The sequence below is a fragment of the Doryrhamphus excisus genome, linkage group LG8 (assembly GCF_037039965.1).
Source record: "Doryrhamphus excisus strain RoL-2023G ecotype Guam linkage group LG8, RoL_Dexc_Guam_v1.1, whole genome shotgun sequence".
Lineage (NCBI taxonomy): Eukaryota > Metazoa > Chordata > Actinopteri > Syngnathiformes > Syngnathidae > Doryrhamphus > Doryrhamphus excisus.
Genome location: NC_136364.1, coordinates 3,787,115 through 3,801,638, shown reverse-complemented (window position 1 = coordinate 3,801,638; position 14,524 = coordinate 3,787,115). Strand labels below are relative to the sequence as shown.

Genomic DNA, 14,524 nt, shown 5'->3' with positions numbered 1-14,524 from the left:
TAAGGTATACACTATATGTGGTGTTTAGTGTAAGGTATACTATACGTGGTGTTTCGTGTAAGGAATACAGTATACGTGGTGTTTGGTGTAAGGTATACACTCTCTGTGGTGTTTGGTGTAAAGTATACATTTTATGTGGTGTTCAGTGTAAGGTATACACTATATGTGGTGTTTGGTGAAAGTTATACACTATACGTGGTGTTTCGTATAAGGTATACACCATACGTGATGTTTAGTGTAAGGTATACTATACGTGGTGTTTAGTGTAAGGTATACACTATACGTGGTGTTTTGTGTAAGGTATACACTATACGTGGTGTTTAGTGTAAGGTTTACTATACGTGGTGTTTCGTGTAAGGTATACACTATATGTGGTGTTTAGTGTAAGGTTTACTATACGTGGTGTTTAGTGTAAGGTTTACTATACGTGGTGTTTAGTGTAAGGTATACACTATACATGGTGTTTAGTGTAAGGTATGCTATACGTGGTGTTTAGTGTAAGGTATACACTATACGTGGTGTTTAGTGTGAGGTTTACTATACGTGGTGTTTAGTGTAAGGTATACACTATATGTGGTGTTTAGTGTAAGGTATACTATACGTGGTGTTTAGTATAAGGTATACACTATACGTAGTGTTTGGTGTAAGGTATACACTCTCTGTGGTGTTTGGTGTAAGGTATACACTTTACGTGGTGTTCAGTGTAAGGTATACACTATATGTGGTGTTTGGTGAAAGGTATACTATATGTGGTGTTTAGCGTAAGGTATACTATACATGGTGTTTAGTGTAAGGTATACACTATACGTGGTGTTTAGTGTAAAGTATACACTATATGTGGTGTTTAGTGTAAGGTATACACTATACGTGGTGTTTAGTATAAGGTATACACTATACGTGGTGTTTAGTGTAAGGTATACAGTACATGGTGTTTAGTGTAAGGTATACTATACATGGTGTTTAGTGTAAGGTATACACTATACATGGTGTTTAGTGTAAGGTATACTATACATGGTGTTTAGTATAAGGTATACACTATATGTGGTGTTTAGTGTAAGGTATACTATACGTGGTCTTTAGTATAAGGTATACACTATACGTGGTGTTTAGTGTAAGGTATACTATTCATGGTGTTTAGTGTAAGGTATACACTATGCGTGGTGTTTAATATAAGGTATACACTATACATAGTGTTTAGTGTAAGGTATACTATATGTGGTGTTTATTGTAAGGTATAATATACACAGTGTTTAGTGTAAGGTATACACTATACATGGTGTTTAGTGTAAGGTATATACTATATGTTGTGTTTAGTGTAGGGTATACATTATACGTGGTGTTTAGTGTAAGGTATATACTATATGTTGTGTTTAGTGTAAGGTATACATTATACGTGGTGTTTAGTGTAAGGTATATTATACGTGGTGTTTAGTGTAAGGTATATTATACGTATTGTTTAGTGTAAGGTATACTATACGTGGTGTTTAGTGTAAGGTATACACTATACGTAGTGTTTAGTGTAAGGTATACATTATACGTGGTGTTTAGTGTAAGGTATATTATACGTAGTGTTTAGTGTAAGGTATACTATACGTGGTGTTTAGTGGAAGGTATACACTATACGTGGTGTTTAGTGTAAGGTATACACTATACGTAGTGTTTAGTGTAAGGTATACATTATACGTGGTGTTTAGTGTAAGGTATATTATACGTAGTGTTTAGTGTAAGGTATACATTATACGTGGTGTTTAGTGTAAGGTATATTATACGTAGTGTTTAGTGTAAGGTATACACTATACTCCGTGGCTGCTATGACCTTGGATAGTTTGGTTTCAGTTGAGGATTCATGGGACCTACTGTGTAGCATCTGGCTGCTAGCGTCCCCAAATGTACTGAATCAGATGCTGTATCTTCGCTAGGGTTGTACTTTATTTTTTTTCTCTGAATATTTTGATTTTATTCCCATAATATTAGATTTTCTTCTCAACTTTATTTTCCAAAATGTTTAGATTTTTTTGTTGTCATAATTGTTTTTTTTTTAAATCTTTTTTCCAACAATTACATCCTTTTTCTTTTCATTTTTCCCTTGTGTTTATTCCCATAAAATTATGATTTTATTCTCATAACATTATAACTTTTGAAAAAACGTTGTTTTTCAAGCTAGTTTTTTTTCAGAAAGTTATCACTTAAAAACAACATATTTCTTTAATATTTAAAAGTGATATGTTTTTCCTTGCACAGCTAGGAGACCCGAGTTCAATTCCACCCTCGGGCATCTTCTCTGTGGAGTTTGCATGTTCTCCATTGGGAGTGGGTTTTCTCCAGGTACTTTGGTTTCCTCCCCCATTCCAAAAGCATTGTCCATAGGTATATGAATATTATATACATTTTTTAAGCTTTTCTCCTTAAAGTATAGTCTTAGAATGTGTTGTGGGCTAAAAAAAAACAGCATCAGTTCGCGAAAGGACCCTGGGCTTCACTTCGGACCAGCTGGGCTAATTGTAAGTACTGAAGCTGTAATACTTGACTAAAGTGTTTTTGTCGAAACATCTCCCGTCAGTAAGCATAATTCCATTCAAGCTGAGCGGCATTCTACTGCCTTTTTTTCGAACGGCTGAACAAGCGAGCGAGCCAGAAGAAAAGACTCTTGTCCGCTTCTAATCCAGGCAGGCCCATGTAGGGTGCAGTCACATGGCCGGTCTTACAGGCACTGCTCCAGCTTCCTCCGAGGCACAGGAATCCGATTGCTGTAGGGCGGAGAGATGGAATGATGTCAAATCAGCAGAGGCAACATTCGACTCCAACTTGGGGGGCGGGCGTAGGAGGAAACCAAATGGAACAAGTGATCTTTGCTGGAGAGGACTGTACTGTTCTTCATGGCGTCAGACAACAATCCGTTATTAAGTCGATATTGAGTGTCCGTGTCTGATTGATACTAAAGTCATGACATTAACATTGTTTTGTTATCGTTCATGTTTATTTTCACACTTTTTTCTTGCATTGTTCATTTTGTTGCATTTTTCATATCATTTTTATAAAAAGTGGTCAAAATGGGGCAATGTTCCTTCGGCACAGGAGGGCTTTGGTGGCAAGCAGCCAAAACTTTAGTAGTTTTGTTTGGGAATAATTGTACATTGGGTACTTCAGGTTCTGTTACATTCATTCATTCATTCCAAAACCAAAAGGTACATAAATCAAAGTCATTTTTCCCCATAGGAAATAATGTCCAACAATTTCATTCTAGATGTTAAAGGGAATACAATCTTTCCTTGTTTAGATAAGTACATTTCCGCAATTCAATAAATGGAATATTGTCGTTGTAGACATAAAATAACACCCCTGTAGTCACATGTACTCACCTATTATTCTTTGTTTGCAACACTCGGCTACGGGATGACGGCAGGGATGCAAGAGAGGGCAGCCTCTGGCGTAGCAAGCTTCCTTTCCTTCACTGATTTTCATTGCTGATGCAGACTTCCTGTACATCCTGAAGAGATTTAATTCAATAGACTTTCTCACCTTCTTTGTCACACGGCCGGCACATGTAACTTCTTTTGGCCCCATGGTGGGTTCTTTAACAGTCGTACTCATTAAAAAATGGACGGAGAGGGTGTGTGTGTGTATGGCACATTTTGGAAATATCTATTATCTATATCAACAATAGTGGGTTAGGTTCGGTTGTTTTCCTTTTTGATTGTATCATATACACAATAATACTCAAACTAAAAATAATACAGAAACTAAAATTCCCAACATGTTTTTCTTCAGTTTTCTTCAGTTTCTCCAACTCTGACTCATGGGCGCCTCTTGTGGTGCAGGCTGGCATTACAAGTTGAGATGTCCAGTCAGTCAAAAACATGTATAACAAGTTATTTGTGCAATGCACTTTTAGTGCAACACAAACAACAGTATTGAGACATATTTTCTTAAGTCCCTATCACAAAACTGCAGGGAAAAAAAGTTACTCATTTACCAGGACCACACAGCCCCCTCCTACCCTGCATTCCCTTCTATGGGTGCTCGTTGGCAGTGTACTTCATTCCCCCCCAAACATTGGCGAGATGGACGTGTGGGACCTTCCAGCAGAGCGACACAAAGGATGGTATCTGTCTTTAATGGCGCCCAACACCAAAGGACCAGCGTTTGCATGGCTGGACCCATCCAGATTGTACTGCAACGCGCAGGTATTCAAGACACTGCCACTTGTGTGTGTGTGTGGGTGTGTGATTCTGAAATGCACCGCACTTGTCTTTTAGGCGCTTGCAGACTGTGTCCAAGACCTACTTGGACCCTTCCACAATGACCCCATTGACCTCGTTGCCGGGATTGACGCAATGGGATTCATTCTCGGTAACACATTGTGTGATTGAAAGACTAGTTAGAGCAACTGTCAAGCAGCTATGAAAGACTGCATTATGAAAAGGAGTTATTCATGACAGACTCCCACTGCCCTTCTCCTATGTCAAGGAAGCTCAGCGTTACTAAATTTAGTTTCCAAAAAGGCCCCACCTCATCTGACATCATTCTCTTGACAGCGCACAAAGGAGTTCCCTTAGTCTGTATGAATTGTGTTTATGTTGTAGGAGCATCAATTGCTGCCCAGCTGGGTAAAGGTTTCCTGGCAGTACGAAAAGCTGGTCATCTTTGTGTGAGCACAGAGAACCAAGCATACAGCGACTACACAGGCAGGGAAAAAAACATGGAAGTACGTCTGGATGTGCTAAAGCCAGGTACTCACTTGTAAAATACACATTACACACATTATACATACATTATATCATACACATTATACTCTTTGTTGGAGGTCTAGCAGCCTATGGCTCATTTATCCATTATGCTTGTTTACTGGAGAAACAGCACCCTCAAGTGGGAAAAAAGCAATGACAGCTTCAAACATATTTTATATACTTATATACTAATATACTAGTACTAATATACTATAATATATACCTAATATACCTATTTACTGTATTGGTGTCAGAGCCGGCCCTCTACCAATATCAGAAACACAATATAAATGTCTTTACTATAAAAAATACTGTAAAAAAATTAAATACATAATAATAACAGTAGTAAATTATAAATACAACAGTCAACAACAGCATACAGGGACTACAAAGGCAGAGAAAAAAGGCATGGAAATCCGTCTGCTTGTGCACATTATACTCGTTTTGTTGACGTTATAGCTAGTTTTGATCACTTCCTATGGCTTTATCCGCCAAACAGCACCATCCAATGTTAAAAGGAGGAATGGCAAGTAGAATGTTGTATTACATTGGAGGCCACAACGCCCATAACATTTCTATGCTGTCACTGGTATTTTGTCCATTGTCACATTGTCCATCCATCCATTTTATCCCGCTTATCCTCACGAGGGTCATGGGGGTGCTGGAGCCTATCCCAGCGGACTTTGGGAGAAAGGCTGGTGGCCAGCCAATCACAGGGCACATATAGACAAACAACCATACCCATGGACAATTTGGAGTGGCCAATTAACCTAGCATGTTTTTGGAATGTGGGAGAAATTCGGGGTACCCGGAGAAAACCCACGCATGCACGGGGAGAACATGCAAACTCCACACAGAGATGGCCGAGGGGATATCGGAGCCACAATTATACACATCATGAAATGTTGCAATGTACATGTGATCTTCTATGAAAGGAATATGTTATGAATATCTGCACGTTTCATGTCCTACAAGGTGTGAGGGTGCTGCTAGTGGACCAGTGGATAGAGACGGGGGGCACCATGAGGGCTGCCATCCAGCTGCTGGAAAGGCTGGGTGCCACCATAGTAGGTTGGTCTTTGTTTTAGTCGTTTGAAGACAGAAATGAAGTGTAAACGATACTGTTTGTCCACTGAAGGTATAGCAGCTGTGGCCATTGAGAACACCGAAGGCGGCAAGTGGATTAAAGATGCTTACAAATTCTCTCACTGCATCCCTGAAGAGCTGCAGAGGCAAATTGATGACAAGTGTTTGGATTCCTTTAAAAACTTCCAGAAATGAAACTTAAGACTTGACTACATGCAAAATTCCTTTAAAAAAACTTTATTCCAGAGCTTTCATGACAAAATAGTTGAAACATTGACAAACATGTTTCATTTTTAACACTTGCTGGCAACTAAAATCTAACAACACAGCAATACAATTGCTTCTGCTGCAGACATTTTTTTAAAACTTCTGCTTAAATGAGTAGGTAAAATTTGTGCACATTTTGCTTAAAACATGAGAATCCCAATCTGAAAAGGCTGCAAACTAAATCCAGGTATAGTATAAAACGTACGTGGGGGGTGGAGCAAAATGAGTTCCTAACTGCAGCTGTGACCACCATCCCACCATGTTACAACCTGAGAACCTGAGCGGGGGTTAGGGTTAGTCCATTTTGACTCAAGGTCAAAAACGGTCACTTTGGACATCCCGGCCTGACATGGACGTTCTTGGTCTTTTTAGGATCCACATCAATACCGTTGGTCCTAAAACAGAGTTTTCAGTGAGATTGTTTTGTTATTTTGGTCTTTGGTCCGCTAGAGAATGTTATCACATTTATTTGGTGCAACCAGAATAATCTCCCACTACTAGGTATATTGCGTTTCTGTTTTCAGGCTTTGGACAGATTTTATTGCAACCCCCCTCTTTTTTTAAAGATACTGTATATGTTATTAAAAATCCCTATATGTGTGAACCATGTTAGCGCAGCATGAATCCACATCCCACACAGGAAAAGTTGCCTTCTGGCCTGGAAAATGTTGACTTTGCTCCACTTCAAGCATGCAGGAGCATCCTTTTATTTCCGTTGGACCCTTGAACACATCATTCTCCTCACTGACAGCAGGCCGGCTGTTTCTTCTTGGACGTGTTGTACAGATTGTTGTTTGCGGTGCTGTGGATTCCTGCGGTGACGACACAAACGGTGATACACTTGCACACGTGCTCGTCTGATGGGTTGTGAATTTTTGCACTCACTGACGACATTTCCTATCTGCCTCGTCCCGCTCTTCTCCAGCTCGGCGAGGACGTTTGTTTCAAAGGCCAGTGATGCAACACGGAAGAAGAACTCCTTTACGTTCTCCCCTACACACACACACACACACACACGTCACAGTTAAAACTGCTGGCCAGAGTTTGTTTTCACATCATGTGGACGTTCACCTGTGAGTGATGACAGCGTCCAATACTCTGCTCGCATCTCCTGTGCCACCTTGAGGGCATCTTGTTCAATCTGAAAGTACCGACCAGGAGACTGCCGACAAGAGAAGACATGTTATTTCAAATAACAACAATAATGGATTTATTGTATATACAAAAATGATTTGCACACACATTATTTTCATACATTACATTAATAATTATTAAATATTTTATTTTAATTGTTAATACAATAATATTGAAATAATTATTATATTTATTTATTTCATTATTATGAATTTATTTTCTTCATATGTACTACATTATCATTAATTTTATGCTACTTTTATGGAGCGTTTTTCATTTGCATGTCCTTCATAGTAGCTCTCTGCTGCCCCTCGTGGACAAACAACACTACTGTCCAAAGAGGTGGGGGTTGTACAGGAAATGAAAAGGATTCTTGCTGAAATGTACAGTATGAGAGTGTTTCTAAAAGACGTGCAGGCGTACGCTGAGGTCTTTCTTGGTGCCCACAAGGAACAGCTGAACCGCCGTGGGGTCGTTCTCTTTCAACGCATCTTCAAGCCATTGCCTGACAAAACAACGCCATGCAATCTGGTTTATAACCAACACACAATTGGGACGGATGAACCGACAACCCAACCAACCCACAGGCTTACCTGCTGTGCTCCAGAGTACCCACGTCGTTGATGTCAAACACGATGATCACAACTGGAAGAACAAGCATCACGACGTTGGCAAGTGGAGACAGAAAGGACCAGATAGCACTACTTACTCAAGTGCTAGCATTGACTGCTATCTTCTGTTGTTGCCTTTTGTTCTCATCTTCTCCAACATTCAATGTTTTTATTTCTCTCTGTCCCCTCTTAAACCAAACAAGACTAAGCGCTAGCATTTAATGTTGATGGTTCATTGAAGGAAGGTAAAACAAGCACTAGGAAACAGTGTTATCATTTGTTATCGTTGTTTGTTCTCCCTTTTCTCTCTGTCCCCTCTTAAACCAAATTAGACTTAGCGCTAGCATTCAATATTCTCTGATGTTATTGCCTTTTGTCTCCATCAAGATGTTGCATTGCTGCTTTAGGGTGCATGGATGGATAAGACTCACTGACCCTGCGCTCCTCTGTAGTACGTAGAAGCGATGCACTTGAAGCGCTCTTGTCCTGCCGTGTCCCACCTTAGACATAGAAACAAAGCAGCGGCTGCCCATTTCTGTGGTGACGTCAAGGGAAGGTACACGGCGAATGAGGACTTACAGCTGCAGGCTGAAAGGTATGCCGAGCACCTCGAAACGCTCCATCTCAAAGTCGACACCGATTGTGGCTTTGTAGTTCTTATCAAAAGCATCCTTGCAAAACCTGAAAAAACTGTTTTGTTTACATATTTGCATAGAGAATTCATTTTACATTGTAATGGTGCAGCTGTATCTTAGCATGTATTTTTGAGCATTTTCTTGGCACTGGTTATTTGAGTGATCTCACCTATTAATCAGACAGGTTTTGCCCACGGCCAGGTCCCCCACAACAATCACCTTGGAGATTTTAAAGCTGAAGAATTAGAAGCACATCACATCACGCCATCAGGCAAAGCTCCTTTTGCAACCTTAGTTCAAACCCACCCAACCGTGCCGGTGCGATGCTCCTGGCATGCCGCCTTCACTTTGGGGTTAAAGTCACGCTCTATGTGCAGCGCTGCATCCTTCCGGAAACACTGCAAGAAGATGGCTGTTTTGATGAATACTGTACATCCTTGACGGGATGGTGAATGAAGATATTTATCTATGCTTTACATGAGGGAGCTGTGCGATGACGCGGTCCTTTCGAACCGGAGCGAAGATGCTCATGGCTGGACTTATGGTTGACATTGGACCTGCTGGTCAAAGTTGATTCATTAGCGAGAGAAAGGGTACTGTACGGACGTCCTGGATTCCTGAGCTAAGAGATGCTGTGCTAAATCTTCCACTATAACAAATACACTGCTCAAGTTGGAGATAAATATATCAATATTACATATTAATACAATTGAATGGATGACAATTTGTGAATGATGCTGAAAAACATGAAATATTCAAATATATATATACGCTCATATCATAATGCTTCACACATTTTAAATGCCATTATTTGTGAAAAATGCTTAAAAATATTAACCAAAATGAGGCTTAAAAATATGAAATATTGCAACAAAATTGACATTATCTGTGAACATTTTTTTAAATATGACTTGAAAATAAACAGAATACAAATGTTAAATATTAATAAAATAATAATACAACAGTACCATCAATGAGGCTTAAAATATAAAATATTAAAACATAATTGCCGTTATTTATGAACATTTTCTAAAATTTGTAAAAAAAAGAAATTGTCTTAATAAATGTTATTATAAAATATAAATGACTATTTGCGAATAATACATAATAAAATACCAATTTTTACCATTGTCATTACTTGTGAAAAATACTTTAAAATAAGAATAAAACAGACAAATTACTATTTTCAAATAATGCTTAATATTACATTTAAAAATATAATATTTGTGAAAAAAGCTTAAAAATATATAAAAAATACTATATGATTCAGACTTGTTAATATGAAATATTAAAATGAACTGCCATTATCTGTCAATAATAACACGATTACAATACAATACACGTCGGTAATTGTATTTTAATAAGCTAGCAGCACTACTGGAAAATATGGCCTTATGATAAAACATAATTAAATGTTATACCCACTGTATTTGGCAGTTCAGTAAAGAGACAATTCTTAAAAATAAAATGTACAAAGGTTTACAAAGAAATCCACCCAGTACTTTCTGCAGCTGAGTGAATAAACATTGGGCAAATACGTATGAAATCCCTTCCTGAAACACTCGGGTTAGAGTTACTATTTAGTTTGGATCACAGTCAACTACAGTTAAGAGTCTGTTGCCATGGTGACGCTAACAGCAGCACAGAAACCCCTCTTAAAACTATTGTCCTGCAACTTGCTATTCATTTCTTAGCACACTCGGAGATTTAGTCTTAATATTGTGGTATTAGTTCGGAAAATGCTGATAAATAAAGAATGTGTGGGGTCCTTCATTGGAGCTCGTTTGAAAAAAGGACTCACTGTGTTTGAAAAAACTGGAAAAATAGGCTAAATGACGTTTTAGTGGCAGAAAAGAACCTTATGTGCAGTTCATCCCCTTAGTTTTAATCCCATTGTCCTTAAAAGATGGTAAAAGCCTAAATGACCAGAACTGGTCCAAGCCAACTCTGCAGCTACCTTTTGTGGTAGGTTACCACACATTAGAACGTTATGAAATAAATATCATTAGAAAACAGGAAAAGACATTAGAAGACAAACTTTTTTAAAGAAAGAAAACGATGAGTCAGAAGGAGCGAAGACGGTACCTTGGCGAGACAAGGTGGTGGTCCACTTCGTCGATGTCTTTTCCTTTTCCCCCCGTCTTTCAGCTCGTAAAATATCACTTAATGCGGTGAAAACAGTGGCGTGCTCATAAATGTGAGTGCTGAATTATTGACTTTTACGCACAATGGAGGCGGAAGCTGAGGAAGAGGAGAAGCAGCAGAACAGTGGGACACAGCTCGATCCCATTCTTACTGGTCTCGGTCAGCACAGCGCGACCCCTGCTGGACGACATCAGGAAATACCGGAAGTTATTGAAAAAGGCAACGTTTCACATTTCCTCGTAGATATGACGCCATATCTAAACATGACTCAAATTCACGTTTCGAAATTTAAATATCTCAATTTGTGGTTTTTAAATGTTCACATGATCAAACCGTACATCTTCAGTATGAATTTTGTCGTTGCAGTTCACTATGCTGACTTGAGGGGGCAGTTTGACAAAAGCTACGTTCAGTGTTGCCAGGTGAGAAATGACTAATTTAATTTTAAAGAACATGTCGTGCATACCACATTTGCTCAGGACTACCAGATACATTACAAATCACACTAAAATATAAAGAGCCTTTAAATAAGCTATACTGGAAAAAAAGCTGCTACTGGCAGAAAAGCGCCCCCATTTGGCTGCAAAGAGGCACGTGAGTGAAGGCACAATATGAGGTGCAGTGCAGGATCTATTCTGTTTTGTGTTTTCATTGACGTAGTCGAATAATCAAACATTGTGGAATTTCCATTCATTCATCCTGTATCGCTGATCCACACGGGGGTCGCGGGCAAACTGGAGTTTATGGAAATATGATTTTTTTTTATCGAGTGTAGTACACCTGGCAACGTTGGCTGCGTTTACGTTCCTGCAGCTAAAATCGGAATTTTCTTATTTACCCCGAACTTCCAAGAGGGACGTAAATTAGATACTGTTGTTAGCCTCGTCCCTTTCAAGTCACACGCACAATGCTGGACAACATACCCACAATAACGTCCTTATGAAGTTGACGTGCTGTTGTGTTTGTATTAGATACAAGGTACGATACAATAATGTAAATCCGTGTTGCTAAACGCTATAACCGCTATAACACTGACTATACCACCGGGCATTATTTTGAATATTTTAAAGCAGGAGAAACGAAGGCCGAAGCGGAGAGATGACGCGTGGTTTAATATTTGTTTGTGATCTCACCTCTTGTGCTCATATCCAACGCTTCAATGGCTGTGATCTTACTTGGAGTACGTGTGGTCCTTATTTACCTTTATGAGGTAAACGTCGTTGAATGGATTTCATTTCATAATCACTTGAGATAGATAGGCTGTTGTTCATTCTAAGTCCAAGAATAAAACCAAAAATTGTTCATTTTATTTTATTTATAGAAACCCGTTTCTGCCACTGAAAAAAAAGTTATCACAACGGTAAGTCATAATTATAAGACAAAAAGTCAAAATATAGATGAGAGTCGAAATTGAGATAAAAAGCCATAATTATGAGATTAAAAGTCAAAATGATGAGATAAAACGTCATAATTACGAGACAAAAAGTTGAAATTATGAGATAGAAGTCATAATTATGAGATAAAAAGTCAAAATTATGAGATACGAAAGTCATAATTATGAGATAAAAAGTCGAAATGATGAGATACGAATGTCATAATTATGTGATAAAAAGTCAAAATGATGAGATAAAAGTCCTAATTATGTGACAAAAGTCGAAATTAGGATGTGAAAGTCATAATGATGCAATAAAAAGTGGAAATAATGAGATAAAAGTCATGATCATGAGATAAAAAGTCATAATGATAGATAGATAGATTTGTGCTGTTTTGTGAAATAGTTTGTTACAGGTCCGGAGAGATCGCAGCAGAGAAATGATCACAAACAACGACTGTATGTACATTAATGATATTTAATGGTAAAACACACAGCAGTTCACAACATTTCCCATCATGAGTTATTATGCTAGACACAAGCTGTCACCCCCATGCCCCCACATAACACTCCAATCAACACAGTTCGAATCCAGAATAGCATACCTTACCGTTGACAGAGGGCGGAGAGCCAAAAACACCCCGGTAGAGTAATCTGGAAACCGAAAGCTGGACACTCGTGCACAGTTCACAGCAGACTCTAACCGGGATTGAGAAAACAAATGCTTTATAGACTCGCCCGTGCGAAAACAGGTGGCCAGCCTGTCTCCGCAGGAGAGGAGTCATCGCCTCCATCCTCTGCCTCAGGCACCTCAAGGTAACATTTTTCTCACAACATTCTAGTTCGTTATCAGAATATGGGCATAATATTTATCCCGTTGCCGGGACCAGTCAATTGATATTTAAGTGTGTGAAACAAGTTATGAGTGTGTAAAGTCAAAACAAGTCAAAAAGTGTGTAAAGCAAGTTACATAGCTGTCAAAAGTACAAAGTTATATAGCTGCGAAGCAAGTTACATTCAAAAGTACAAAACAAGTGGTATAACCATTGGTATAACCATGTGGTGGGTCAGCTCAGGACAACACACGTAAAAATCTCTTCCTTCACCAGCTGAGGTCGTCTGTGATGTGCACCCCCAAGTACTCGGTTGCGCTCACAATTTCTACAGCTGTGTCGTTGATGCAGAGTGGATTGTGGCTGGGCCTGGATCTCCTGAAGTCGACGATGATCTCTTTTGTTTTGTCAACATTCAGGACCAGGTTGTTGATGAGATACTATGAGATATTATACTATGTGCCTTTTGTAAATGTTCCATGGTTGCATTCTTGTTCGGTATAGTTACCCATCTTGCTTACAATTGTGTTAAGAAGGGGGCACCTGTGGCAGATGCACAGTTTGTATCTCATAATTTAGACGTTTTATCCAATAATTTTGACTTTCATATCTCATAATGTGTTTGAAAGGCCAAAACATGTTGCTGTGGCCAATGTATGTGTGTGCGGTAGCATTTAAATTTAAGAAACAAGTTTCATTTGCTGTTCCCCCCCATCAATGTAAATGCGTCCTAATAAAATGTGGTCATAACTACACATGTAACTGACACAGTCAAATGTAGCTCAGTATGTCTTTTTGCATAAGAGACAAGAGCTTGTTTTGCAATAACCATCTTTATTTTTTGTTTGTTTCCAAAGGTCCTCTGATCAAGACACTGCAGCAACAGGTCAGACACATTTTTGTCCATGGATTTTTGCCTTATTTTCCTGACTGAAATAAAAAAGGCCCCATTTCATATTTGGCAAACAAGCATTTGAAATGCATCAAGCTTTAAATGTGCAACTGCATTTACACTCATTTATTTCCTGTAGATCTATGAATGATAATAAATACAGTATAGTATAATCCAGTATGGTCATTTTTCAAGCATTCCAGTCTCCTATGTTTATTTCCCTGATGCAATTGAGTTACACAACAATAGGATGCGTCTATGGTGTGTTGTGTGGCAAATATTAACAGAATAGCTATTGGTGTTTGTGGACCAGGTGATTTTAAACATGGCCAAGGAGGTTGGTGATTATGTTGGTGATTTGTTTCAGCCAGGAATGAATGATTTCATTTTACATTACTCTATGGGAAAAAATGCTTTGAACTTAAGAAGTCATCAAGCGTCAGCGTTGATGGCTCCACTCGGAGGAAACACAGAATGTGCACTACTTGGTCTATGGCCAACAGTCTCTTCAGCCACAAACGGCATCATCGAGACAACGGGTGGTTTAACTCCAGTATCAAAGAGTCCTAGCTAGTGGTTTGTCCTTCAGCCAACTTAACTGAGGCAAAGCAGCAGTTAGTAAGAGCTTCCTTTTGACAAAGTGTTGAAGCATTTATAAACTGGGTTGTGTCGGCTAGATTTGCCATTCTATCCCTCTATCAGATGGATGCAAACAAGGAAATATTATTTTGAAATTTTCCACATGGCCAAGGCTCAATTGGCTCAGCTTACCATTTCCTGTCTGCATGCTTGTTGCTGCTGCACAACAAACACTTAAAGGAC

At 38.9% G+C, this 14,524-nt stretch overlaps 2 protein-coding genes across 3 annotated transcripts; one reads left to right on the top strand and one right to left on the bottom strand.

The window, feature by feature from the left end:
- The first annotated feature begins 3,655 nt into the window (after positions 1–3,655).
- LOC131134911 (zgc:174895) lies at positions 3,656–7,390 on the top strand. 2 transcript variants are annotated; one of them, XM_058080600.2, is made up of 6 exons: positions 3,656–4,184; positions 4,257–4,350; positions 4,584–4,730; positions 5,703–5,798; positions 5,866–6,912; positions 7,006–7,390. In XM_058080600.2, the coding sequence occupies exons 1-5, from the start codon at positions 3,858–3,860 to the stop codon at positions 6,006–6,008; spliced, it is 807 nt and encodes a 268-aa protein (XP_057936583.2). In that variant the 5' UTR covers positions 3,656–3,857; the 3' UTR covers positions 6,009–6,912; positions 7,006–7,390. The 2 variants fall into 2 exon arrangements, with proteins under 2 accessions (XP_057936583.2, XP_078648772.1); XM_078792646.1 differs by lacking the exon at positions 7,006–7,390 and having other exon boundaries at positions 5,703–5,794; positions 5,866–5,998.
- LOC131134912 (ras-related protein Rab-34) lies at positions 6,045–11,882 on the bottom strand. The gene is made up of 12 exons (XM_058080602.2): positions 11,739–11,882; positions 10,546–10,782; positions 8,938–9,017; positions 8,767–8,858; positions 8,630–8,695; positions 8,405–8,506; positions 8,261–8,325; positions 7,808–7,859; positions 7,638–7,719; positions 7,152–7,242; positions 6,966–7,073; positions 6,045–6,892 (listed from the first exon to the last, which is right to left on the bottom strand). Exons 3-12 carry the CDS (start codon positions 9,010–9,012, stop codon positions 6,822–6,824), a joined length of 804 nt encoding a protein of 267 aa, XP_057936585.2. The 5' UTR covers positions 9,013–9,017; positions 10,546–10,782; positions 11,739–11,882; the 3' UTR covers positions 6,045–6,821.
- Positions 11,883–14,524: the final 2,642 nt, after the last annotated feature.

Bases quoted from the DNA above. Each gene is read 5' to 3' on its own strand.
- LOC131134911 (XM_058080600.2), top strand. From the start codon at position 3,858: ATGTATAACAAGTTATTTGTGCAATGCACTTTTAGTGCAACACAAACA. The intron at 4,185-4,256 runs GTATTCAAGACA...CTTGTCTTTTAG, and splicing joins GATTGTACTGCAACGCGCAG to GCGCTTGCAGACTGTGTCCA. The intron at 4,731-5,702 runs GTACTCACTTGT...ATGTCCTACAAG, and splicing joins TCTGGATGTGCTAAAGCCAG to GTGTGAGGGTGCTGCTAGTG.
- LOC131134912 (XM_058080602.2), bottom strand. From the start codon at position 9,012: ATGTCAACCATAAGTCCAGCCATGAGCATCTTCGCTCCGGTTCGAAAG. The intron at 8,507-8,629 runs GTGAGATCACTC...CAGTTTTTTCAG, and splicing joins AAAACCTGTCTGATTAATAG to GTTTTGCAAGGATGCTTTTG. The intron at 7,720-7,807 runs GTAAGCCTGTGG...TTGTTTTGTCAG, and splicing joins GGTACTCTGGAGCACAGCAG to GCAATGGCTTGAAGATGCGT.